This window comes from Mesoplodon mirus (genome assembly GCF_964341445.2).
Source record: "Mesoplodon mirus genome assembly, chromosome: 5".
Taxonomy (NCBI): Eukaryota; Metazoa; Chordata; class Mammalia; order Artiodactyla; family Ziphiidae; genus Mesoplodon; species Mesoplodon mirus.
Window position 1 is genome coordinate 44,258,309 of NC_138980.1, and position 27,908 is coordinate 44,286,216.

Sequence of the window (27,908 nt, forward strand, 5' to 3'; positions counted from 1 at the left end):
TAACACTCACTGCACCCACCCCTTCTGGCATTGCTCACCTCCGTACATGCCAAGCTGCACCCACTTCACAGGCTCATCCCTTTCCCTATTCTGTGCCCCCGACAACCCAGACTCTGAAATGACAAGGCAGAAGGAATGAGACTTGGCCCCCCTCTTCTCACACAAGGACATTTTTGTCCGGGACCCAACAAATGCAGACAGATATACCATGGACTGAATGGCTGGGTTTGCCCCAAAGAAAAAGATAAAAGTAATTAAAACAGGAAAATTTTAAAGTTGGCAGGGAGCGAGTGAAATGTTTAATGGCTATCTGATTAGATAAAAATGACCTATGTGCTCTACATCATGAACAAGGACAGGGTTCTGGTTTGACTTGATGAGGAAATCTAAAACCATGGCAGGAACACAAAAATGACACACACACACTCAACAATGATCAGACAATAAATTATATCTCTAAGTTGCTAAACCACATGGTGCTTTAAACAGAGAAGAGAAGGGAGGACAAAAGAAAGATGAAAATGCAGAGTTTGGGGATGGTGTGTCTGGGTTCCGTGGACACCCAGCTAAGCTCAAACCTGGCTCACTTCCAGTCTTCCCTCCCTACTCCAGCTTGCCTAGGTCCATTTCCTCCTCAGAGCCCCACAGATCAGACCTTTAGAGAACAGAGCTAGTTAGAGCTAGATGCCATTCTTAATAAGACCTCTGGGGGACCCCCTGGCCTTGAGCCCCCCCACATTCAAAAGAGCCTCTGCTCACAGAAGCCAGCTGAGTGAGTAGATGCCATGACATCCTATGCTCCAGATTTCTCAGGAGACTGCAAACTCGGACCAGGGATGTGGAGGGGGCATTTCTGGCAGAGGGAGGGCTGGCATGGACAGGGGAGCTAGGTCCTGATCATTTTACCCTGCGGGCCGTGGTACACACCCACCATATGCTGACCCCACGTCACCATATGCCATATGCTAACCCCACGTCACCCACCTGTGCCCACTTTTCCCCTCCAGAGAAAGCCCAGGACTCACAAAATACATTTCACTCAGAAACCTATCAACCTGGTCTCCAAGCGACACAGCAGCTCAACGGAGGCAGCAACCACCCTGGGCATCGGAACAGGAGGAAAAGAGGGCGAATGTTTAAGAAAACAAAACAAAACAAAAATCTCAGCTGTTTTCAAAAGAGCTGCAAGCTGGGAAACACCAACATGATCCAACACAGCATCAGACTATAGCACACGCTTCACACTTAGTGAAGCGATAAAACTGCGTGTTCTCCAAAAAAATAGAAGAATACTTCCAAAACGTGTGTTTTCCTCACGGTTGCTTCTGCCACCCCCTCTCTCTGATGGGTGTCAGGGTCCAGCTGAATTTAGCTGCCTCCTGGGAGATGTCACTCTCACCCCTGCTGGTAAGTTCAAAGTCACCAGGGAGTGAGATAAAAATTTACCAGGGAGTGAGATAAAAATTCACCGAGTCCTAGGCACATCCAAAAACCAACTACACGAAGCCTGCTGGCTGCCCCACCGCCCTCCTGCTCAAATACACCAGCACACATGGAGCTCAGCCCCCAGACTCCATTTGGCCCTCTCCCCTTAAGGAAAACAAGCACCAAGACTGAAAATCCAGGTCAGATGTGGGGTAGGTTTGCAGCTGCTACGCATTTTTACATATTAAAAAAAAAGAAAAAGTCATGTGCATGTTGAAATGAGAGTCTGCTTTCCCACCGGCAGCCCGGCCCCAGTGGCCCCGTGGGTACAGCTCACAGCTCGGTCGTTGAAAGGATCAGCCAACCCTTTCAGTCTCCTGGGGCACCAGCCACCCCCCACTCCCCGTGGTCTGGCCATGGGCCCAGTGCCACACCCCTCGAGCAAGGGGACCTCAATGTCACCCCCAAAACAAAGATGTAGGTCCAGTGTTCAGGGCAGGAGGCAGAAGGGGCTGCACCCCAGGAAAAAGAAAAGACACTTCTGTGTTTGGCTAAAGCCCGCGTTTTAACCAAAGGGAATATCAATTACTCTGTGCCCAAACTAGCACTATTGTTTTTAAAAAGAGAATAAGAAAGAAGAAAAAAAAGCCATGCCAGATCCCAAGGCGGCCCTTGCCGGGGCTGTCCAGGCTGCTGGGACATGGATCAGGGTAAAGAGTCTCCATGAGGCTTTTACATTTGGGAAAAAACAGTCACGGACAGAGGGAACTCTGGAACCCCTCCACCACAGACTTAGAATGGCAGGTAGCCCCAGCCATGGGATCACGGAATAGAGACACCTGATCGGGGTTCTCTGAAGAAATCAGGACCTCCCGGCTTCCTGGCTGCCACAGCTGTATCCCCAGATGCAAAGAGAAATAGAGAAAAAAATCTTCACTACGGCCTTCAAATCAACCAGTGCTTTTGCAGAGAAAAAGGGAGAGGAGGTGTGTAAGTTGGCATATTTGATCCAAAACAGATCCCCAGCTGATGGGCTCGTCCTTCCCGGTCAGGCCCCGGAGGGCAGACGTCTCTCTCAGGGTCCCTGGCAGAATGAGGTCTTGGGAGGCCTGAGCAGCAATCAGTGTTTGTGGCAACAGTTGAGTTTGCCTTCTGACTGCTCTAGGACGTCCAGCATTTCCTCGATGATGGCCTGAAGCGCCCGGCCCAGCTGGTCTGCATTGTAGGGCTTGCCCAGAGGGGGCACGTGAACAAAGGCTGAGCGGCCGTGACTCTGGTACAGAGAGGTATAGTAGGCGAAGTCGCAGAGGTACCTAAGCCACAGGGTGTGGGGGATGGGAAGGAGACCAAATGGGGTCAGAGAGTGAATGTTCCATTGAAATCCATCATAAGACACCCCCCCCGCCCCAACCTCATCAGTCATCCACAAGATGGAATACTGCTTCTCCCTCCCCAGGCCAGCAAATAAATAAATAAATAAATAAATAAATAACTCCAAGTGCCGAGGTATATGTGGGGAAGGAAGCAGTGTGAGATGCTGCTGGTTGGGATGCAAATTGCCCCAGGGGAGGGCAATCTGGCAGGCTAAAAAAATACAAATGTGCAATATTCAATATTTTGTGATAAACCTTAACGGAAAAGAATATGAAACAATATATATATATATCAATCACTTTGCTGTACAGCAGAAATTAACACAACATTGTGAATGAACTACAATAAAATTTTTAAAAAATAATTTTAAAAAAATTACAAATGCATAGACTTTATGACTGATGTTTTGAGTTTTTAGACTCTATCTCAGGAGCCATCTGCACAAGAGCACGAGAAAGATAAACAAGGTTATCTGCTGCAGCATGATGTGTAAAAGCAGAAAAACAGGAAGCAATCTGCTAGGATCTGAATGTCCCCCCAAATCCCCTCCCACCCTGTAAGGACATGGCCAGAAGTCGGCAGTCTGCAACCTATAGGAAGGCCTTTATCAGAACACCACCATGCTGGTGCCTGGATCTTGAACTTCCTTGCCTCCAGAGCTGTGAGTAGTAACTTTCTGTTGTTTATACGCTGCCCAGTCTGGGGTTTTTTTGGTTATAGCAGACTAAAACACCACCTAAATGTCCACTGACAGAGGAGTGGCTTAATAAACTCTGGTTCATCTGCACAGTGGAATACTATGCAGCCGTTTACAAGGCAGGCAGTGGAGCCACAGGAAGACAGAACTCACTAAGACCCATGTCACATGCCCACAAGTGAAACCAAGGAAGGGAACTCTCATGAAAATGCACACCACGTAACCCCATCCACGTGAAAGCAAAGTGAAACAGGACAAAATTCAAAAGTAGTACACCAGATGTCCTACATATGTATGGAAACATATGTGAGGGTGAGTAGGAAGGGTCATAATTTAAGTCTCTGATTTAACCGAGGGATCCCTGGGGCGGGGAGGGGCGGGGGGAGGAGAGAGGGCAAGAGAATCTTTCACAACAGGCAAGTATGAGAATACACTCTAGAATTATCTGAGTAACTTAAAATTAATTTTAGGGGAGTTCCCTAGTGGCCTAGTGGTTAGGGTTCCGGGCTTTCACCGACAGGGCCCTGGTTCAATCCCTGGTCAGGGAACTGAGATCCTGAAAGCTGTGTGGCGCAGCCAAAAACAAAAAAAAAATTAGTTAAAAAAAAAGACTGAGCCCACGTGCCACAACTACTGAAGCCCGTGTGCCTGGAGCCCATGCTCCGCAACAAGAGAAGCCACCGCAATGAGAATCCTGCGCACCACAGTGAAGAGTAGCCCCCGATCGCTGCAACTGGAGAAAGCCCGCGTGCAGAAACAAAGACCCAATGCAGCCAAAAATAAATTAAAAAAAAAAAAAAAAGACTGGTGGGAGGGGGAAGGGGCAATATAGGAGAAGGGGATTAAGAGGTACAAAATATTAGGTATAAAATAAGCTACAGGGATATATTGTACAACACAGGGAATATAGCCAATATTTTATAATAACTATAAATGGAGTATAACTTTTAAAAAATAAATTTATTTATTTCTTTTTGGCTGCTTGGGTCTTCGTTGCTGTGTGCAGGCTTTCTCTAGCTGTGGCAAGCGGGGGCTACTCTTCCTTGAGCAGGCTTCTCATTGTAGTGGCTTCTCTTGTTGCGGAGCATGGGCTCTAGGCATGCGGGCTTCAGTAGCTGTGGCACATGGGCTCAGTAGCTGTGGCTCGCAGGCTCTAGAGCGCAGGCTCAGTAGTTGTGGTACACGGGCTTAGTTGCTCCACGGCATGTGGGATCTTCCCGGACCAGGGCTCGAACCCGTGTCCCCTGCATCGGCAGGCGGATTCTTAACCACTGCGCCACCAGGGAAGCCCAGGAGTGTAACTTTTAAAAACTGTGAATCACTGTATTGTACATCTGTAACGTATACTATTGTACATCAACTATACTTTAATAAAAAAATAATTAAAGGACTTCCCTGGTGGTCCAGTGGTAATGAGTCTGCCTTACAATGAGGGGGACATGGGTTCAATCCCTGGTCAGGGAACTGGGATCCCACATGCCACGGGGCAACTGGGCCTGCACGCCATAACCACTGAGCTCAGAAGCCTCAACTAAAGAGCCCAAGTGCCACAAACTACAGAGCCCACGTGCCCTGGAGACCGCGCGCTACAACTAGAGAAGAGAAAAAACCCGCACGCCACAGCTAGAGAGAAGCTCACGCATCACAATGAGAAGAGCCCGCGTGCAGCAACGAAAGATCTCACATACCACAGGGAAGATCTCGCATGCCGCAATTAAGACCTGATGCAGCCAAAAATAAATTAAATAAAGACATAATAAATAAATCTTTAAAAAATAATAATAATTTTTAAAAAAAGACTGATGGTAAATTCAGCCACTTCTTCATTCTGTCAACTGAATTTGCCACCTGCCACCTTTGGACTGGAGAGGTGTACAAAGCGTTGAGAAATCAAGGTATCTGGTGTTGAGAGGGCATAGAACAGAGAGGTCTGGGAGGCTGGGGAGTCCTTCCCAAGGGGGCAACATTTTGGAGTTAAGACCTGAAAGAGGTATTATCAGAGGGAGGTGAGCTCTGGGCAGAGGTCTTAGCATATGCAAAGGCCCTGATGCTAGAGTGAGCTTGGTGTGTTTGAGGAACAGGAGGAGGCTGGTTTGTGGGTCTGGAAGGCAGTGGTGCGGCAAGAGTGAAGGCAGAGGAGGGTGGAGAGGCGGGCAGGGGCCAGACCACACAGAACCTGTGCATGGTGGAGAGCTGGGATTTCATTCGAGGTGCAGCTGTAGGAAGAATTAAGCAAGTTAGGGACATCATCGGACTTAAATTAATAGACCCTCTAATAGGCTGAATAGTTAGTTTCTGTCCCAAATCTGTGTTCATCTAGAACCTCAAAATGTGACCTGAGGGCTTCCCTGGTGGCGCAGTGGTTGGGAGTCTGCCTGCCGGTGCAGGGGACATGGGTTCGAGCCCTGGTCTGGGAGGATCCCACATGCTGCGGAGCGGCTGGGCCCGTGAGCCACAACTACTGAGCCTGCGCGTCTGGAGCCTGTGCTCCGCAACAAGAGAGGCCGCGACAGTGAGAGGCCCACGCACCGCGATGAAGAGTGGCCCCCGCTTGCCACAACTAGAGACAGCCCTCGCACAGAAACGAAGACCCAACACAGCAAAAATTAATTAATTAATTAATAAACTCCTACCCCCAACGTCTAAAAAAAAAAGTGACCTGATTTGGAGATAAGGTTTTTGCAGATGTAATTAGTTAAGATGAGGTCATAGTGGTTTAGGGTAGGTCCTAAATCCAATGATTGGTGTCCTTGTAAGAAGGCCACATGGGGACTTCTCTGGCTGTACCGTGGTTAAAACTTTGCCCTCCAATGCTGGGGGTGTAGGTTCGATACCAGGTCGAGGAGCTAAGATCCCATGTGCCTTGCAGCCAAAAAACTGAAACATAAAACAGAAGCAGGGACTTCCCTGGTGGCGCAGTGGTTAAGAATCCACCTGCCAATGCAGGGAAAAACGGGTTTGATCCCTGGCCCAGGAAGATCCCACATGCCGCAGAGCAACTAAGCCCATGCGCCACAACTACTAAGCCTGCGTTCTATAGCCTGCGAGCCACAGCTACTGAGCCCACGCTCCCAGAGCCCAAGCTCCGCAGCAAGAGAAGCCACTGCAATGAGAAGACTGAACACTGCAACGAAGAGTAGCCCCCACTCGCTGCAACTAGAGAAAGCCCGTGCGCAGCAACGAAGACCCAATGCAGCCAAAAATAAATAAATAAATTTACATATTAAAAAAACCAGAAGCAATATTGTAACAAATTCAATAAAGACTTTAAAAATTGTCCACATCAAAAAAAATCTTAAAAAATAAAATAAAATAAGGCCATGTGAAGACACACACAGGGAAGAAGGCCATGTGGAGATGAAGGCAGAGATTGGGGTAAAGCGTCTCAAGCCACGGAACACTCAGCGTTGTCAGCAGCGCCCATAAGCCAGAGACGCATGGAACAGATTCTCCCTCAGAACCTCCAGAAGGAACCAACCCTGCTGACACCTTGATTTTGGACTTTTAGTCTCCAGAACTGGGAGAGAATAAATGTTTGTTGTCCTAAGCCACCAACATGGTAATTTGTTATATATAGCAGCCACAGGAAACTAATATAGAAACTGACTGCTTAGGAGAGAAGGACTGTCAGGGTTGGGGTAGATGTGGCAGGAGGAACAGCAGGGAGACGGCCGGAGCAACGTGCAGGTGGGAGATGCCAGGGTCCACAATCCACACACAACGAGTTCCAGAAGCAGAATCCGTGGAACCTGTTTTATATATATATACACACACATACACATATATACTTAACTCTGTGCCTCATGCATTGTGAGGTTTATATACTGTGAAATTCTATGTAAAAGTATTATGTATAATACTGTTAAAATATCCCATGCTTAAAAAAATTATCCCATGCTTTAATCAGGTGGTAAATCAATTATGTTTCCAAAAGTGAAAAAGAAAAAGTGAGCACCTGGGGGGCTTCCCTGGTGGCGCAGTGATTGAGAGTCCTCCTGCCGATGCAGGGGACACGGGTTCGTGCCCCGGTCCAGGAGGATCCCACATGCCGTGGAGCGGCTGGGCCCGTGAGCCATGGCCGCTGAGCCTGCGTGTCTGGAGCCTGTGCTCCACAATGGGAGAGGCCACAACAGTGAGAGGCCCGCGTACCACAAAAAAAAAAAAAAAAAAAAAAAAAAAAGTGAGCACTTGGCCCAAAGGGGCTAAAGTCAAACACACTTGGCTTGTTCAACACCCAGCCTGGGCTGATGTAGAAGGGAAACCCCTACTCACACCTACACATAGGGCCCCATGGTGCCTTACCTGCCAGCATCTTGTGAGATGGTCACTGACACATCCAGGCCCAGTGTAGTAACCCTCTTACATACAGCATCCATGTCAATGATGGAGTCAATGCTTTCAGGCCCATCCTCCACACAGCACTGGGAGCCAGGGCAGAATCGGCAGTTGTCCAGCCCCTTGTAGCCCTTGTTGTGCCCGCACTTCTCCAGCGTGACTGTGGTCGCCATGCCTGACACCCCCACATGCACCACCAGCTGCAGACAGATGGGCAAGGCTTAATAGGGTCTGGTCATGGGACTGGGAGTCCCCCCAGGCCAAGGAGAGGGCAGCCTCCTCACAGAGCTCTGCTGGGGGTTATGTGCTTTCTGACATCTTGCTGCTGGAATAGACCCTACAGTCACTCTTACAGAAAGGTGTGCCAAGTGAAACATGCAAGAATGTGAAATATGCAAAGATGTTCACTGCAGCTTTGTCATTACAATCAAATTTTGGAAACAACCTAATTAGCCATCCATGGTGAGGTGGGGGGGTTGGATAAGTAAAGTATGAGCTACTTTGTAGCTGTTAACATGCCCAAGGCAATTCTGTATGAAATAATCTTCAAGACATATTGCCAAACACAAAAGCCAAGGTATAATTTCCAGGAATCTAACCTAAAAACAATCAAAGAGATAATAATTTGCTGATGGTCACTTCAGTGTTATTTATAAAAGTGAGGAAAAAACCCCCAAAACATAGAAATGACCAGCATGCCCAATAATAGGAGAATGGTTGTATTAATTACTAAATATTACCCAGCTGTTAAAATAATGTTAAGGGAGAATTTTTAATGACCTGCGTGATTAAATGCTCATGATAACATATTTATAAGAGGCAGGATACCAAACTGAATACAGTTTAACTTCAAATATTAATTATTTGTGTGTATGTTTATATACAGAAAGGGCACTGTAAGAAAATATGTGAACATTTAAAATACAGACTGATGAGCACACTGTGCCATATGGCAGTCACAGGACACATGTGGCTATTGAGCATTTGAAATGTGGCTGATACAAACGTTTTTTCTATGCATTTTCTTTATTTGATTATTGGTTATTTCCCTACGGTGATATATGTTACAGTGACTTTTTTTTTTAACATCTTTATTGGAGTATAATTGCTTTACAATGTTGTATTAGTTTCTGCTGTATAACAAAGTGAATCAGCTGTATGTATACACACAACCCCATATCCCCTCCCTCTTGCGTCTCCCACCCTCCCTATCCCACCTCTCTAGGTGGTCACAAAGCTTCGAGCTGATCTCCCTGTGCTATACAGCTGTTTCCCACTAGTATATATACGGAAATGCTACTCTCTCACTTCGTCCCAGCTTATCCTTCCCCCTTCCCATGTCCTCAAGTCCATTCTCTATGTCTGCGTCTTTATTCCTGTCCTGCCCCTAGGTTCATCAGAACCATTTTTTGTTTTTTAGATTCCATATATATGTGTTAGCATACGGTATTTGTTTTTCTCTTTCTGACATACTTCATGCTGTATGACAGACTCTAGGTTCATCCACCTCACTACAAATAGCTCAATTTCATTTCCTTTTTTGGCTGAGTAATATTCCATTGTATATATGTGCCACATCTTCTTTATCCATTCATCTGTCAATGGACACTTAGGTTGCTTCCATGTCCAAAAATAAACACAAAATGGGCTTCCCTGGTGGTGCAGTGAGTGGTTGAGAATCTGCCTGCCAATGGAGGGGACACGGGTTCGAGCCCTGGTCTGGGAAGATCCCACATGCCGTGGAGCAACTAGGCCCGTGAGCCACAACTACTGAGCCTGCGTGTCTGGAGCCTGTCCTCCGCAACAAGAGAGGCCGCGATAGTGAGAGGCCCGCGCACCGTGATGAAGAGTGGCCCCAGCTTGCCGCAACTAGAGAAAGCCTCGCACAGAAACGAAGACCCAACACAACCAAAAATAAATATAAATTAATTAATTAATTTAAAAAAACACACAAAATGGATTAAAGACCTAAATGTAAGGCCAGACACTATAAAACTCTTAGAAGAAAACATAGGCAGAACACTCTATGACATAAATCACAGCAAGATCCTTCTTGACCCACCTCCTAGAGAAATGGAAATAAAAACAAAAATAAACAAATGGGACCTAATGAAAACTAAAAGCTTTTGCACAGCAAAGGAAACCATAACCAAGACGAAAAGATAACCCTCAGAATAGGAGAAAATATTTGCAAATGAAGCAACTGACAAAGGATTAATCTCCAAAATATACAAGCAGCTCAATATCAAAAAAACAAACCACCCAATCCAAAAATGGGTGGAAGAGCTAAATAGACATTTCTCCAAAGAAGATACACAGATTGCCGACACATGGCTGATACAAATTGAGATGCCAGTGCAGCACACACACCGGTTTCAGAGACTGGGCATGAAAAAAGAATGTAGGGACTTCCCTGGTGGTCCAGCGGTAAGACGCTGCATGTTAAGACTCGACTGCAGAGCACGGAGATCTCACATGCCGCACGGTGCGGCTAAAAAGTAAAAAAAAAAAAAAAAAAGAAAGTAAAATGTCTCATTAATAACTTTTTAGATGTTGATTACACATTGACATAATATTTTAGAAATAAGGGGTGACATTTAAGATATTATTAAAATTAATTTCACTATTTCTTTGTATGCTTTTTTTTTTCTGGCCATGAAGCTTGTGGGATCTTAGTTCCCAGACCAGGGATTGAACCCGAGCTACAGCAGTGAAAGTGCCGAGTCCTAACCACTGGACCAGGGAATTCCTTCTTTGTATGCTTTTCAATTGTGGCTTCTAGAAAGTTTAAACTGTCCTGTGTAGCTGGCATGGTAACGTCTAGCAGGCCGTGATTCTCAAGAATATAACTAGCCAGGAGCAGGGGCTATGTTACTGGATGCCTAGCACCCACACTGTGTTATCTGGTGCTCCATAAACCAGTGGAGCATCAGGTAACACTGTAATTCCTGTGAATGCAAAAACAAAATAGCAGCTAGCTGTAGTATAGAGGGTTGAATGGTGACTCCACCACCACCACCAAAAAAAAAAAAAAAGAAAGAAAAGAAAAGGAAAGGTATGTCCCTGCCCTAATACCTGGAAACTGTGACTGGGACCTTATTTGGGAAAGGGTCTTTGCAGATGTAATTAAGTAAAGGATCTTGAGATGAGGCCCTCCTGGATTATCTGGATGGGCTCAAAATCCATTGACAAATGCCCTTAAAAGAGACACACAGAGCAGGGACAGAGAGAGAGGAAAGGAGAAGGTCATGTGGAGACAGTGGCAGAGGACACAGTGATGAGGCCACAAGCCAAGGAATGCCTGGGGCCACCAGAAGCTGGAAGAGACAAGGAAGGATCCTCCCCTAGAGCCTTTGGAGGGAGCCACAGCCCTGCTCATGCCTTGATTTTGGACTTCTGGCCTCCAGAACTGTGTGCTTATAAATTTCTGTAGTTTTAAGACACCTAGTTGGCAGTCAATTGTTATGTCAGCCACAGGATGCTAATCCATGCAGTACAATGCTTAAACAGTACTTGCAGGTGAGCACAAATGTATATGAAGATGCATGTGTGTGAAGAAGATGTGAGTGATGACAATAGCTGTGGTACCAGTTAACCACTATTAAGAGCTTACTATAGGGACTTCCCTGGTGGTCCAGTGGGTCAGACTCCACGCTCCCAATGCAAGGGACTTGGGGTTCTATATCCCTGGTTGGGGAACTAGATCCTGCATGCATGCCGCAACTAAGAAGTCTGTGTGCCACAACTAAGAAGTACGCATGCCACAACTAAGAGTCCACATGTCGCAACGAAGATCCCGTGTGCCAAACTAAGACCTGGCGCAGCCTAAATAAATAAAATTTTTTTTTTAAAAAAAAGAGCTTACTATAGACCAGGAGTTCTCAACCAGGGGTGAGACGTTATGGGGTATCAAACTGGAGATACAGTGCTCCTGGCATCTCATGGGTGGTGGTCAGGGATGCTGCTCAGTACCCTACAGTGCACAGCACAGCCCATCACAGAGAAGGCTCTGGCCCCAGTGTAGCTGAGAAACCCTGGGGTGGGCTGAGAACTGTTTATTGCCCTACTGGCCTCATCTTTCTCATCCCCACCACAAACTCACGATGTTAGTGCTTGTGATAGCGAGATCTATAGTAAGAGATGTACATTTGTTGGAACTTCCCTGGTGGTGCAGGGGGTGAGACCCCATGCTCCCAATGCAGGGGCCTGGGGTTCGATCCCTGGTTGGGGAACTAGATCCCACATGCATGCTGCAACTAAAAGTTCTCATGCCATAGCTAAAAGCCCGCATGCCGCAACTAAGACCCAGTGCAGCCAAAATAAATAAATAAATATTAAAAAATAAAAAAAGAAATATATATTTGTCCTTAGTTCACTCTTCTTGGCACAGAGCTCCTAAAACCCTTAGAGTTCCCTAAGTGATGAGAGCAGTAAAGGGGTCCTGTTTGGTTAATTTTTTTTTTTGCTGCTGCTGCATGGCATGTGGGATCTTAGTTCCCTGACCAGGAATCAAACCCGTGCCCCATGCAATGGAAGCGTGGAGTCCTAACCACTGGACTTCCAGGGAATTCCCCTGTTTTGTTAATGAGGTAACTTTTGGAAAGCACCTTAGAATGGGGGCTGGTTGCCAGGGGAACCAACCACATGATTAGAGGGTTGGAACTTTCAGCCCCACCCCGCTACCTCAGAGGAAGGGAGAGGGCCTGGAGATGGAGTTCAGCTGGGGAGAGTAGGGCGCTCGGGAGGGCGAAGCGGCATATGCTCGGGAGGGCATAGGACAAAGCATACATTGTCCTATGCATCTCTTTCATCTGGCTGGCTGTTCCTGAGTTATATGCTTTTATAATAAACTGGTAATCCAGTGAGTAAATGGGGTTCCTGAGTTCTGTGAGCTGTTCTAGCAAATTAATGGAACCCAAGGAAGGGGTCGTGGGAACCCCTGATTTATAGCCAGTTGGACAGAAGCACAGGTAACAACCTAGACTTAAGATTGGCATCTGAAAACTATTTTATATAGAATGGATAAACAATAATGTCCTACTGTAGAGCACAGGGAACTATATTCAATATCCTGTGATAACCATAATGGAAAAGAATATTAAAAAAAGAATGTATATATATGTATAACTGAATCATTTTGCTGTACAGCAGAAATTAACACAACATTGTAAATCAACTATACTTAAAAAAAAAAAAAAAGATTGGTATCTGAAGTGGAGGGCAGTCCTGTGGGATGGAGCCCTTACCCTGTGGAATGCGATTCTATCTCTGGGTAGGTAGTGTCAGAATTGAGTTGAATTGTAGGACCCACAGCCGCTCTCCAAGAATTGCTTGGTGTGGGGATAACCCCACCCACGCACTGGAATTGGGTGGTAGAATTTTAGTACTTCAGTCGCCCCTCGCTTTGGTATCCACAGGAGATTGGTTCCAGGTTCCCCCCCGCCTCCCTCGGATAACAACATCTGGGGATGCTCAAGTCTCTTATCTAAAATGGCAAAGTAGGGCTTCCCTGGTGGCGCAGTGGTTGAGAGTCCGCCTGCCGATGCAGGGAACGCGGGTTCGTGCCCCGGTCCGGGAAGATCCCACATGCCACGGCGTGGCTAGGCCCGTGAGCCATGGCCTCTGAGCCTGCGCGTCCGGAGCCTGTGCTCCGCGGTGGGGGAGGCCACAACAGTGAGAGGCCCGTGTACCGCAAAAACAGCAAATAAATAAAAATAAAATGGTGTAGTATTTTCACATAACCTACTGCACATCTTCCTGTACACCTCAAATCATCTCTAGATGATACCTAATAGAATGCAAATGTTATACAAATAAATAGCTGTCAGCTCAAGGCAAATTCAAGTTTTGCTTTTTGGAACTTTCTGAATTTACTTATTTATTTATTTTTTCTGCACTGCACGGCTTACTGGATGTTAGTTCCCCAACCAGGGATTAAACCCGGGCCCCCAGCAGTGGAAGCATGGGGTTATAACCACTGTACCACCAGGGAATTCTCTGGAATTTTCTTACAAATATTTTTGATCTTTGCTTGGTTGATTCCCGACTATTATTATTTCCACCTGTCACAGGAGGAAACTGAGGCACGGGGAACCCAAGGAGCTTCCCTGAGACCTCACAGCTCATCAGTAGCAGCCTGGACCCAAAATCTTTCTTCTTTATTCCTTTCTATATAGTGAGACATTTTTAAGACATGTTCATGCCTTAGGTTTTCTTTTTAACTAGAATAAGGCAGGACTATATAGACAGTAGAGGAAAAAGCTCATTCACAGAACCTTCAGTCACATCTCACTGAGCCCCAGGTCCCCCTCTGTAAAAAGGGACAAATTCTAATTTTCGTTTTTAATAAATTTATTTATTTATTTTTGGCTGTCTTGGGTCTTCGTTTCTGTGCGAGGGCTTCCTCTGGTTGCGGCGAGCGGGGGCCACTCTTCATCGTGGTGCGCAGGCCTCTCACTGTTGCGGCCTCTCCCGTTGCGGAGCACAGGCTCCAGACGCGCAGGCTCAGTAGCTGTGGCTCACGGGCCCAGTTGCTCCGCGGCATGTGGGATCTTCCCAGACCAGGGCTCGAACCCGTGTCCTCTGCATTGGCAGGCAGATTCTCAACCACTGCACCACCAGGAGAGCCCCAGCATGAAGAAAGCAGTGTCGCTGATAAATGAAATAGATAGAGGAAGATTTCCACGATTGCTCACCCCAATTCTTCAAAAACTTCACCTGAAGGCTGAGAATAGTTTCAGTGAAGAAGAGGAAGAAAGACTTCAAGCTGCATTTTCTCTAGAGAGACAAGATCTTCACCTAGTTCTTGCAACAATATCATTCATTTTAGAACAGGCAGTATACCACAACGTGAAGCCAGCTGCTTTGCAGCAGCAGTTAGAGAACATTCAACTTAGACAAGACAAAGCAGAAGCATTTGTCAACGCTTGGTCGTCTATGGGTCAAGAAACCATTGAAGTATTCAGGCAGAGGATTCTCGCACCCCACGAGCTGGAGACGGTCGGATGGCAGCTTAACCTTCAGATGGCTCATCCTGCCCAAGCAAAACTAAAATCTCCTCAAGCTGTGTTACAGCTAGGAGTGAGCAATGAAGAGTCAAAGAGCCTGAAGAAAGTTCTTGAGGAATTCAGTCACAAGAAATTGTCTGATTTCTATAACAAGCTTGTGACCATACAAGCACAGCTGGATTCCCTTACATGATGTTCTCCAAGACTTGTTTCTCTATACGCTCCTGCCACCTTATTATTTTGCACTGAAGATAAACTGGCAGGTTGTGTTTTCTGAAGGATTCATTAGCTTTCTTCTTGTAAATTATATGGCTTATTGCTTCTTATCAAAATAATAGCCAAGGAAGATCATTTTTCTGAGTACTGATGTTCTAATATACATTCTCTAGTTCTCTGAGCCAACAGCAAGCAATTGTGAAGAACGCTTCTGTTTTAAAGGAAACAAAAGTGAATATCATATTGTTTTTACTGTCCTATTTTTGCTTTATTGCCTGACCTTTTTGTTTTTTACATACTTGATGATACTTTTATGTAACAAGAAGGGTCCATGGATACAAAGTGTAATGTGTACCTTAGAACACAGAACTTCGTTAATTACAATAATAAAAATAAGAAAGTAGCCACATTCAAAAAAAAATTTTTTTATTGGAGTATAGTTGATTTACAATGTTGTGTTTCAGGTGTACAGCAAAGTGAATCAGTTATACATATATCCACTCATTTTTAGATTACTTTCCCATATAGGCCATTACAGAGTATTGAGTAGAGTTCCCTATGCTATACAGTAGGTCCTTATTAGTTATCTATTTTATATATAGTAGTGTATGTTAATCCCAATCTCCCAATTTATCCCCCCCACCCACCTCTTATGGGACAAATTCTACTTGAGGTGCAATGAGAGGGCTTCTTAGAAAGGAAGATGCCTCCAGCCAGCCCTGGAGAATCTGAAACAGCAGGATAGGGTAGGAAGCTGAGTGAGGCCCCCCAAAGGGACTGGGACTATACTTGTCAGAGATACCAGCCCAGGTAAGTTCCCAGATGGCTCCTGCCCAAGGTCTCGGCTGGGCCAAAACTACCTCTGTGGGAGGGTGTGGTTCCTGCCTGTCTGGCCTCCATTCCATCACATCAGGTTAAAACCACAGCTCCCTCCCACAGCTATTTTCCCTTTGTGGACCACCCTCCATTTCTTCTCATTCTAGGAGGTTTGGAGAGAGGTGACACCACCCTCTGGCCACCAGAGTAGGCATGTGGGACTCAGGCTTCACAAATCAGAGCATTCCTTCTTCCCCAACCATAGTGATTGGCTCAGGGACTGGCCTGTGACCCAAGCCGACCAATGAGAATCAGCCATAGACTCTGGGGAATTATTTGGAGGAGAGGTGTTCTCTTTCTGCTGAGCCGCTGAGTTGGGAGGATATCAGCCAGCAACCACCTATCTCTGCCAAAGCAAAAGCAAAGTGGAAAGCAAAGCAAAGCTACGTGGTCAAGAGAGGAGGCTGATGACATTGGGTGAGCACCTGAATCAAGCTATACCTGAAGCATACCAACATTTGTGCTCAAGCTGGGTTGAGGTATGATTTGACTGTCACTTATAACCAAACAGGTCATGACTGATACAGAACTCAAGTGGGACAGAACCAGGCTCTGTGAAGTTCCAGATGTTTGCTTTCCTCCCTCACCTCTAAGGGTAACCCAGGAAAGTGCGGCACTTTAGGAAATAAGGCTGTGGCATCAGCCATGTGATCAGAGCAGGAACAAAGTCACACAAACCATCCATGTGTGGGGCACCCACCTGCAGGTCCTGATGGGGAAGCACCTACCTTCACCCCACTCAATTGCCCCATTTACCTGTGGACTGTGCTTCTCCCAAAGGGCAGGGATGAGCCTCTGGACTGTCTTGTACTCCACTGGAATCTCATACACATGCAGGTCCACGCTGTCACCGAGCCCCAGCTTCTCCAGCTCCTGGGAGCAAGAGCAGAGGAAATGTGGCATTAGGTCAGGGCTGCAGAGATAACTAGATCCCTGGGGACAGAGTGACCTATCCTCAGAAGACAGGCAGGGTTCCTGACTCACTGTGCAGAGCGGGAAGGCCCATGTGCTGGTCTATCCCAAAGCTCCTCCCTCAGCCCAAAGCTCCTCCCTCAGCTCCTTCTCCACCCACTCTCTCAGCATCTCCGTGGGCAGCAGCATGATACCATGGCCTCTGAGGCTAGTCTCCTGGATTTGAACCCTGCCTGTGGGGGTAAGGGCAGTGACTTGGGCAAGTCACTTAACCTCTCTGTGCCTCAGTTTCCTCATCTGTAAAATGGGGATAATAAAGTACTTACTTCACAAGGTAGTTATAACAAATGAAGGAACTAATTCACGCTAAAGAGTTCCAAGCAATGTTTGGCATACTGCAGGGACTCGAGTAATGCTGACTACCATTACTACTGTTATCTTTGTTGTTTGTTATTACGCTCTCCCTTTGTTACACCTGTTAAGAATTATTTATAGACTTGGTGCATGGTAGATAGCAGGGTCTCAACATACCTTTACAGATGGACCCAACTCCTTAGGGAGCCTCTAACCATCTCAGGAATGAAGGGGTTTAAAAACATCATGAATTATAAACAAAAATCGGCTATGATGACCCCAATGTTCACAGCAGCGCTATTTACAACAGCCAAGACATGGAAGCAACCTGAATGTCCATCAACAGATGAACGGATAAAGAAGATGTGGTATATATATAAATGGAATATTACTCAACCACAAAAGAGAGTGAAATAGGGACTTCCCTGGTGGCACAGTGGTTAAGAATATGCCTGCCAATGCAGAGGACATGGGTTCGAGCCCTGGTCCGGGAAGATGCCACATGCCGCGGAGCAACTAAGCCTGTGCACCACAACTACTGAGCCTGCGTTCTAGAGCCTGCGAGCCATAACTACTGAGCCCGTGAGCCACAACTACTGAGCCCACGAGCCACAACTACTGAAGCCCACGTGCCTATAGCCTGTGCTCCGCAACAAGAGAAGACACTGCAATGAGAAGCCCGTACACTGCAACGAAGAGTAGCCCCCGCTCGCTGCAACTAGAGAAAGCCTGAGCGCAGCAACAAAGACCCAACAGCCAAAAATAAATAAATAAATAATGTTTTTAAAAGAAGAGTGAAATAATGCCATTTGCAGCAACATGGATAGAACTAGAGATTATCATACTAAGTGAAGTCAGTCAAGCAGAGAAAGACAAATACCATATGATATCACTTATATGTGGAATCTAAAAAAAAATGATACAAATGAACTTATTTACAAAACAGAGACAGACTCACAGACATAAAAAACAAACTGACGGTTATCAAAGGGGAAAGGGTGGGGAGGGATAAATTAGAAGTTTGGGATTAACAGATACACACCACTATATATAAAATAGATAACCAACAAGGACCTACTGTACAGCACAGGGAACTATATTCACTATCTTGTAATAACCTATAATGGAAAAAATCTGAAAAAGAATATGTACACATAAGTACATACATATATATGTATATATAAATATATATCTGGGAAAAAAGGGCTATGATGGATCACCACATGCGTACTTTTCTGGGGAAACACGGATGCTTTCCTCAGATTCTCAGTGTGGCAGAGCCCATGACTGGGCCTCCTTCCCCCAGATGGCCCACAACTCAGAGCACAGCAGACCCAGAACCAACTTTCCCGGAGGAATGGTGATCCTGGCAGCTCTGGCGTCCAGGGGTGGGCAGAGACGTTCAGGGATGAAGGTTTCAGCTTAATATCAAAAACTGAGCATTCTTCATGGTAAAATTAATACCCCAAATAATGATTATCGGTCAGGCTGTTTCATATTATTCTCAGATCTCATGCAGTAATTTGGACATGCTACCACTGGCGGATGTTACAGAGTTCTATGGGCAGGTCCCAGGCGAAGCAGGTTTCGCATCTGGCCTTGCCGAATTCACTAGAGGTGAGCTCTTATCTTTTTTTTTTTTGTCACGCTGCGCAGCCTGTGGGATCTTAGTTCCCCAACCAGGAACTGAACCAGGCCCACGGCAGTGAAAGTGTGGAGTCCTAACCACTGGACCACCAGGGAAGTCCCTAGAGGTGAGTTCTTGCATCTCCTGCAGCGGCTACAGGATTTCTTTCTCTGGTTGCCTTGACCTTGCTACCCACGCTATCCCAGATCTGTGCCCCACTGACGGCAGTTGCTCTGGAGAGTATCCGATGCCTGGAATAGCAGGTCTTTCCTCACTGATAGATAATTCCAAATTGCTCCCCAAAGAGGTCACCTGGAGACAAGGACATCTGGAGGGTAGGTGGGGCGAGGCAGGTGTGTGTGCGGGGGGAGTCTCAAATGCCAACACCAGGATCTGGGAGCCCGGCCCTCTTGCTAAGCCCAGTTATGTGTGAGATCAGGAAGCCCTCCCCGCAGGACAGAAGAGGGCAGAGCGCAAACCTGCTCCCCAAACATGGTGCACGGTGAGCTGCAGACACTGATGGGTAGAGGGCTGGCGGGGAGGGTGGTTATATTTTGTGTGAAATCTATTTTAAAAGACACTAAAGAGAAAACTTTGTAAAATATTTAATTTCTCCCACAATCAGTTTTCTTAGACACTAATATTTTTATTCTTCATGCTCCTTTGTCTTCTCAACTCCCTGGACTGTGGTGATGGGAATCAGAGGGGACTTTCTTCAAGGGTTTATGGATTCAGAGACGAGGCAGGCCTGGTGCTCGCTGGCACACAACCACGATTCCTACCTCACCGTATTGTTTTTTACACCATCGAACCCCTGAGAAGCACTGGAGGTTTTAGATCTGTGCTCCCTGTTTCCATTCCCGTGATTTTTATCAATATTCACCCTGTTTGTGCATGCTGCACGCCCGGACTGATTATTTTGAATGGCCACACATTAAAAATAATAGGATGTTATAGACCACTGGCTTCTTGACGTTTGTTGGATACACCCAAGTTTTGTTTTGGCAAATTGATGTGGAGATCAAGCCCCATCTCCTCCCCAGCACTACCCCAGCCTCCTGTCCCCCAAGGCAGCATCTAAAATCACAATGCAGCCTTTCCCTGCTTCCGCCCTGCTGTGGCTCCTGCCACGCTCAGAATAAAAATATTAACTCCCCACCATAGCCCACGATGCCCTGAGGGGTCGGGATGCTGCCCTCCTCTCCCTTTGTCCCCCTTTTGCTCACTTCCCCCAACACAGCCTCCCACATACCAGACTCACTCCTGCCTCAGGGCCTTTGCACTGGCTATTCCCTCCGCTTAGAATGCTCTTCCCATCACTTTCCGGTCAGTTGACTCCTTAGCCTTCATGTCTCAGCCTCCCAAGAAGACATTCTGGATGCCCAGCCTGCTTTACATGCTCTCTCGGTCCCACAGGTCAATGTCCTGGCCACGCCCCAAGATGTGCACACATTAGGTGCTGGTGAATGTCAGCTGAACAAGTGAGCAGTTCAAGCTTGGACTGAGAACAAATACAGACCCAGGTGAGCCTGGGCAAGTACCCGACCCTCCTGAGGGTGCTTTGTTTTTCTTAACTGTAAGTGGGGGTTTGGACTCACTGCTGGCTGTGACCCCTTTCCTTTTCATCCTTTCCTACATTTAAAAGTAGCTCCTCACTATTTGCAACAGCCGAAGTATCCATCACTGGATGAAAGGATATAAACAAAATATGGTCCATCCACACAGTGGAATATTACTCAGCCATGAAAAGGAACGAAGCACTGACACATGCTACAATGTGGATGAACCTTGAAAACATCATGCTGCATGAAAAAAGCCAGACACAAAAGGTCACATATTATATGACTCTGTTTATGTGAAATATCCAGAACAGGCAAATCCACAGAGACAGAAAGCAGATCAATGGCTGCCAGGGGCTTGGGGACTGGGGATGGGGAGTGACTGCTAATGGGGACAGGATTTCCTTTTTGGATGATAAAAATGTTCTGGAATTAAATAGAGGTGGTGGTTGGACAACACTGTGAATGTAATAAATGCCACTGATTTGTACACTTTAAAATAGATTTATACTATATAAGTTCATCTCAATTTTTTAAAAAAGGAAAAAAGCAGCTCTTAATTGCATGGATGGTGGAGGGTAGGAATCAGGGGTGGAGCCTCTAAAGCCAGGTGACCAGGTTTGTTCTCCCTCCCCTACCCTCACTCCCTGGCTGGGTGACCCTGGGTAAGTCACTCAACCTCTGTGCTTTAGTTCCTTCATCTGTAAATGGGTGAACAGTAGTACCCATGTCATAGGGAGAAAAAATAAAACAATAGAAGAAACTAGAAAAAATAAAACAATGTTAAATTATATTTTAAAACGTTAATGTGTTTCCTTAAAAAAAAATCCAAGTGATTTTTTCTGCCTAATATGGCATAAGTGAAAAAAAATAGACAAAATGTGTAAACTAACAGTTTTCAGACATGGAGTTGAGGAGTCAAAGCTGAGGTTCTAGAAAGTGTAAGAGGGCTACAGTTTGCAGAGTGGAGTCCTGGACAGGAGGGACCTGGGGGGAAGAGGAGGTAGGGGGAGGGAGAGGAGGGGGGAGGGGAAGGGGAGGAGGGAAGTAGGTGGGGAGGAGAGAGTGTGTAGAGAGGAAGAGAGAGGGAGGAAGAGAGAGAGAGATCAGTCTAGAAGTTGATCCAGAGATCTTTTGAGAGTCCGAGGGCTGATGGGTTTACACGCATGCAGAGGCCAGGGATAGAGCCACTTGAAAGGAACACAGGGAACAAGCCTCCGAGCTCATACCGGGCTGGAAATACTTGTTCCCACCAGCCAGAGTGGAAAAACTTCACAAGGAAGTGGAGAAAAATTAGCCCCAGAGTGAAGACTGCTCTGGTCCTGCCTAACAAAACTGAACAGCAAGCCTGGAAAGGAACTGTTTCCAGTAGCTTAATTGTATCCCAGAACAAAGCTCAAGAATAGTTTGAGGAAATACAAAAGTATACAGCATGCCACAAGGTAAAATTCACAAGGTCTGGCATCAGTTGAAACTGACCAGGCGTGCAAAGAAGCCAAAAACTACCACCCATAATGAAGAGAAAAATCAATCAATAGAAACAGGACCGGGGGCTTCCCTGGTGGTGCAGTGGTTAAGAATCCTTCTGCCAATGCAGGGGACACAGGTTCAAGCCCTGGTCCAGGAAGATCCCACATGCGCAGAGCAACTAGGCCGTGAGCCACAATGACTGAAGCCCGCGTGCCACAACTACTAAAGCCCGAGCACCTAGAGTCCAAGCTCCGCAACAAGAGAAGCCACTGCAACGAGAAGCCCGCGCACCGCATCGAAGAGTAGTCCTTGCTCGCCACAACTAAAGAAAGACCACACGCAGCAACGAAAACCCAACGCAGCCAAAAATAAAATAAATAAATAAATGTTTTAAAAAAGAAATGAAAATCCCCTGCTATGTAACCATTGTAAATATAAATTTAAAAAAGAAAAGAAACAGGACCAGGGAATTCCCTGGTGGTCTAGTGATTAGGATTTCACGCTTTCCCTGCTGATGGCCCGGGTTCAATCCCTGGTCAGGAAACTAAGATCCCTCAAGCCACGTGGCATGGCCAAAAAAAAAGAAAGAAAGAAAGAAAAAGAAAAGAAACAGGACCAGAAACAACACAGATGGTAGAATTAGTAGATGAGGACATGAAAATAGTTGGTATATTTTTAAAAAGCCAGACAGATCAAGTTTGAAGCCCCCTCACCCCGAGTCTGGGTCCCATTCCCATACTTCAGAAGAAAGTACTGTTAACAGCACACACATCCCTGCAGACCTATTTCTATCCCTTCTACACACCTGTCTGAGAAAACACATAGTATTTATTTTTACATCAATTGCATCCTTCAGCAACTATGCTTTCTCCACTCAGCAGTTGGTTTTGGAGATCTAGCTACATTATTACATGTAAATCTTGTTCCTTTCCCTTTTCCCTGCTGCATAATATTCCATCCCAGAAATTAGTTGGATTTAAACATTCCCCTACACTGGAATATTTAAGTGGCTTCCAATTTTCCTCAGTTTTAAGCCATACTGCAGCAAGCATCCTTGTGCACATTTCTCGCACCTATGTGTGAAGCTTAAATGCTAAAAAGAGTTGCACTGCAAGATCAGAACATGTATGCTAGTGAGTGATACTATCACACTGAAGCCTGCTTTTCTTTTCTTTCTTCCTTTCTTTTTTGTTTTCTTTTGGCCACACCACAAGGCTTGCAGGATCTTAGTTCCCCGACCAGGGATTGAACCCGGGCCACAGCAGTGAAAGCCCAGAATCCTAACTACCAGGCCACCAGGGAACTCTTGAAGCTTGCCCTTCTGACCTCAGACTCAGTATATACTAGAGGTAGGGGAAAAACTTAAGGGTTTATCAATGAAACTTCCCTTAATCCCCAAAAGGAGACCCAGTGAGCTCTTTTCCATCTTAAAAACAAATTCAATGGCACCAAAAGTACAGACAATAAAAGAAAAAAATAGAGAAATTAAGATTTCATAAAAATGAAAAAAAATTGTGAATCAAAGGATGCAATAAATAGAATGAAAAGACAGCACCTGGGGTGAAAGAAAATATTTGCAAACCGTGTATCTGACAAGGGATCTATATCTAGAATACAGCTGACCCTTGAACAACACAGATTTGAACAGCATGGGTCCACTTATATGCAGATTTATTTTCAACAGTAAATACTACAACACCACACAGTTCGAGCTTGGCTGAATCTGCAGATGCAGAACTGTGGATATGGAGGAACAAAGCATATGGAAGACTGACTGTAAGTTACAGATGGGTTTTCCACTGGGCAGAAGGTAGGTGCCCCTAACGCCCAAGTTGTTCAAGGGTCAACTGTATATAAAGAATGCTTACGGGCTTCCCTGGTGGCGCAGTGGTTGAGAGTCCGCCTGCCGATGCAGGGGACACGGGTTCGTGTCCCGGTCCAGGAAGATCCCACATGCCGCAGAGCGGCTGGGCCCGTGAGCCATGGCTGCTGAGCCTGCGCGTCCGGAGCCTGTGCTCCTCAACGGGAGAGGCCACAACAGTGAGAGGCCCGTGTACCGCAAAAAAAAAAAAAGAAATGAAATGAAGTGAAGTGAAATAAAATAAAATCTACAGAGTAAATACCCACTTCCAAGCCCTCCCACACACACATAATTTGCAGGAATTTCAAATTCCCAACTGCCTGGCCAGGAGGAAGGACCCAGATATGTGAAGGCGCCCAATCTGGGGTCCTCCTCATTTCCTTTAAATGATGAATTGTGGGGCTTCCCTGGTGGCACAGTGGTTGAGAGTCCGCCTGCCGATGCAGGGAATTCGGGTTCGTGTCCCGGTCTGGGAAGATCCCACATGCCGCGGAGTTGCTGGGCCCATGAGCCATGGCCGCTGAGCCTTTGCGTCCGGAGCCTGTGCTCCACAACAGGAGAGGCCACAACAGTGAGAGGCCCGCATACCGCAAAAAAAAAAAAAATGATGAATTGTGTCCCTTTATCAGGATCTTGAACAAGTAGGGGAAATGGGGATACATAAACCTTTCATTTTTAAGGAAACTGGGGACTTCCCTGATGGCGCAGTTGTTAAGAATCCGCCTGCCAATGCAGGGGACACGGGTTCGAGCCCTGGTCCAGGAAGATCCCACATGCCGCGGAGCAGCTAAGCCCGTGCACCATAACTACTGAGCCCGCACACCACAACTACTGAAGCCCACGCACCTAGAGCCCGGAACAAGAGAAGCCACCGCAATGAGAAGCCCGTGCACCGCAACAAAGAGTAGCCCCCACTCACTGCAACTAGAGAAAGCCCACGCGCAGCAATGAAGACCCAATGCAGCCAAAAATTAATTAATTAATTATTTTTTTTTTAAAAGTGAGTTTTCCAGAAAGTCATCAGCTTAGAGACACAGACACCTTTCCTCAAGCCCCAGGCTATAGGCCCACCATGCTCAGCTCCATTTCCCCAGTGCAGCTAATATTACTTAATATTTTTCTCAAACTCAATCATTTAATTTTTTCCCTTAAATAAATGTAGCCTCATCCCTAGGTGACAATATCCATGAAGTTACAGGACATGATGTGCTAGTTATATATGCTTTTTCTAAAACACATTATATTAAATACATAGCCACCATAATTTCATGTTTGCCCTATATAGTGTGTGTATACTTTTCATGTATGAAATATTTCAAAAATAATTTAAAGTACTTCTCTCTTCCTCCAACAATATTTTTAAGTTAGTCCTTTTAAAATTAACTCAAGTTAAAAAAAAAACAAACAAAAACTAACCCAAGTAGATAAACAAGGTCCTACTGTATAGCACAGGGAACTATATTTAATATCTTGTAATAAAAGAATTTTATTGAAGAAGAATATATACTGAATATATATTTACTGAAAAAGAATATAGACATATACATATATACACGCGCACACACATATGAATCACTTAGCTGTACGCCAGAAACAAACACAACATTGTAAATCAACTACACTTCAATTTTAAATAAATAAATAAATAAATAAATATTGGATTAATAAAAAGTAACTCAAGTAATTTTTTTGAATACATTGTTTGGAATCCGCCCTCAGGCTAAAGACAAAAAGAACCATAAGCGAATACTAAATTCTAATAAGTAGGCTTTCTTTGGGGGAAGCATGAGTAGGTAATTCTGAAAGTTCTTTCTGTTTATTCTAGGATTGATCAAAGAAGTGAACACACTGGGGGATCATGAGGGGAGGGGATTCACAATGTCGGAGGAAGGAGTCACAAGTCTGTGGTGTTGGATCGGAATTGAAGGCATCTGTGCAAATTCCAGGGTTTTGATATAGAAATGGGTGCCGGTGTGTGTGTGTGTGAATGTACACACCTCTACTTTCCAGTTCTGTCAACTGACAGAACTCAGAAGCGATGATATCCTAGTAGCAATGAGCACACCCAGCTCCCAGCTTCCAGCTTTAAATATTATTCTCTGCTAAAAGAATGAAGGTTTTCTTGGAGAAGTTGCTCATTTCAGGGATGGGACAGGGAAAGTACAAAGGTGGACCCAGAATTCCTATAAGACCCAACAATTCCCCTCTTGATACATACACATACCCCTAAGAGAAATGAAGACCTACATGCGCACAAAAACTTGTATGTGAGTGTCCATGTAGCATTACTCATATAACCAAAAGGTGGAAATAACCCAAATGCCCATCAATGGGTGAACAAATAAACAAAACATGGTCCATCCATACAATGAAATATTACTCAGCCATGGAAAGGAGTGAAGCATTGATTCACGCCACAACAGGGACGGACCTTGAAAATGTTATGCTGAGTGAAAGGAGACATAAAAGGCCACGTCTTGTGATTCCATTTATATGAAATGTCCAGAAAAGGCAAATTCATAGAGACAGAAGGTAAATTAGTGGTTACCTGAGGAAAAGGAGGAATGGGAGTGATAGTTAATGGGTATGGGCTTCTTTTGGGGTGATGAAAATGCTCTGGAATTAGATGGAAGTGATGGTTGTACAACTCTGTGACTATACTATAAACTGCTATATTATACACTTTAAAAGGGTGAATTTTATGGTACATGATTATATCCCATAAAATTGTATCTCAGGTTTTTAAAAAGCATACAAAGCATCTGACATCCAATACTCAGGTAGAAATCAGAAAAATGCGGGGGGAAGGATGCCCTACTAAATGCAGTGTAGTGTCTTGGATGGGATCCTGAAGCAGAAAAAGGACATTAGTGGGAAAACTCATGAAACTCGAATAAAGACTGGAGTTTAGTTAACAGTAATGGACCAATGTTGATTTCTTCATTTTGAGATATGTAGTCATTACGTATGTTAACACTAGGGGAAATCGAGTAAGGGGTATGTGGGAACTCTTTGTATTATCTTTGTAATTTCTCTGTAAATCTAAAATTATTGTGAAAATACATGTGAAATTGACATGTATACACTGATGTGTATAAAATTGATGACTAATAAGAACCTGCTGTATAAAAAATAATAAAATTCAAAAATTAAAAAAAAGTAATACTAAACTTCCTTTGGGTTATTTGTATGGAAATATGTTAATATGTTTCAGACATTACATGAAATTCCTAAAAATCTTATATGTTCTGGTATAATGTTATAAGTCATAATTCTAGTTATTACTTTAAAATGTATATCTCAGAAATAACTAAATTTCCTTGTCAATTGCATTATTATGAACTTTTATCAAATCTTCAACCGTGGTCATTTTTAAGTCTTTTGTCATTTAAAGACAGTTCTGGGTGTACTCTGATGCTTTTGCAAAAATGTTCCTATAAAAGGGTTTCATCTTCAAAGAATTCATGGAAAAGACTCTGACAAGTACAGGTTTCTGGTAACTGACTATACTGCTGAACTGAATGAATAAGCATTTTCAGAACTCTAATGGAAAACTGATGAATTCATAAAAGTGCTAACAAAAGACCAAGATGAAAAACAATTAATTACATGGGACTGAGTGAACTGATGAGGATGATTACAATTTTTGTGACTTTCTGTTTGAATTTTAAAAAAAAAGTAAAAAAAAAAATGCATTTCCAAAAAGTGAGCCTGAAACCAAAAAGGAAGGAAGTGCTCAAGAATGATACAGGAGGGGCTTCCCTGGTGGCGCAGTGGTTGAGAGTCCGCCTGCCAATGCAGGGGACACGGGTTCGTGCCCCGGTCCGGGAAGGTCCCACATGCCGTGGAGCGGCTGGGCCCGTGAGCCATGGCCGCTGAGCCTGCGCGTCCGGAGCCTGTGCTCCGCAACGGGAGAGGCCACAACAGTGAGAGGCCCGCGTACCAAAAAAAAAAAAAAGAATGATACAGGAGCCAGCCTGAAGGGGCTGCCATGGGCCAAATCTGGGACAATTTGAACATCAAAATTAAGAAAGTAAGACGTAATAACCTATACAGGAAAAGAATCTGAAAAATAGATATATGTATATGTATAACTGAATCACTTTGCTGTACACCTGAAACTAACACAACACTGTAAACCAACTATACTCCAATATAAAATAAAAATTAAAAAAAATTAAGAGTAAGAGATTAT

General features: G+C 45.1%; 2 protein-coding genes across 5 annotated transcripts in view; one reads left to right on the forward strand and one right to left on the reverse strand.

Moving 5' to 3' along the window:
- Positions 1-27,908, reverse strand: part of PGPEP1 (pyroglutamyl-peptidase I) — a 36,249-nt gene continuing 8,341 nt past the window's right edge. For 2 of the 4 annotated variants that reach the window (XM_082622227.1, XM_082622224.1), the window contains 3 exons: positions 16,687-16,803; positions 7,799-8,031; positions 2,411-2,738 (listed from right to left, as the gene is read on the reverse strand). In XM_082622227.1, coding sequence (XP_082478353.1) covers positions 2,546-2,738; positions 7,799-8,004 — 399 coding nt within the window. In that variant the 5' untranslated portion in view covers positions 8,005-8,031; positions 16,687-16,803 and the 3' untranslated portion in view covers positions 2,411-2,545. Of the gene's footprint in view, positions 2,739-7,103; positions 7,246-7,798; positions 8,032-16,686; positions 16,804-27,908 lie in introns of all 4 variants that reach the window. The other 2 variants (XM_082622225.1, XM_082622226.1) reach the window with 2 other exon arrangements.
- Positions 14,341-15,228, forward strand: LOC309804707 (COMM domain-containing protein 10-like). The gene has a single exon (XM_082622234.1). The coding sequence runs from the start codon at positions 14,465-14,467 to the stop codon at positions 15,029-15,031; it is 567 nt and encodes a 188-aa protein (XP_082478360.1). The 5' UTR covers positions 14,341-14,464; the 3' UTR covers positions 15,032-15,228.

What these genes read in the sequence shown, in the direction of transcription:
- LOC309804707 (XM_082622234.1), top strand. Translation starts at nt 14,465, where the DNA reads ATGAAGAAAGCAGTGTCGCTGATAAATGAAATAGATAGAGGAAGATTT.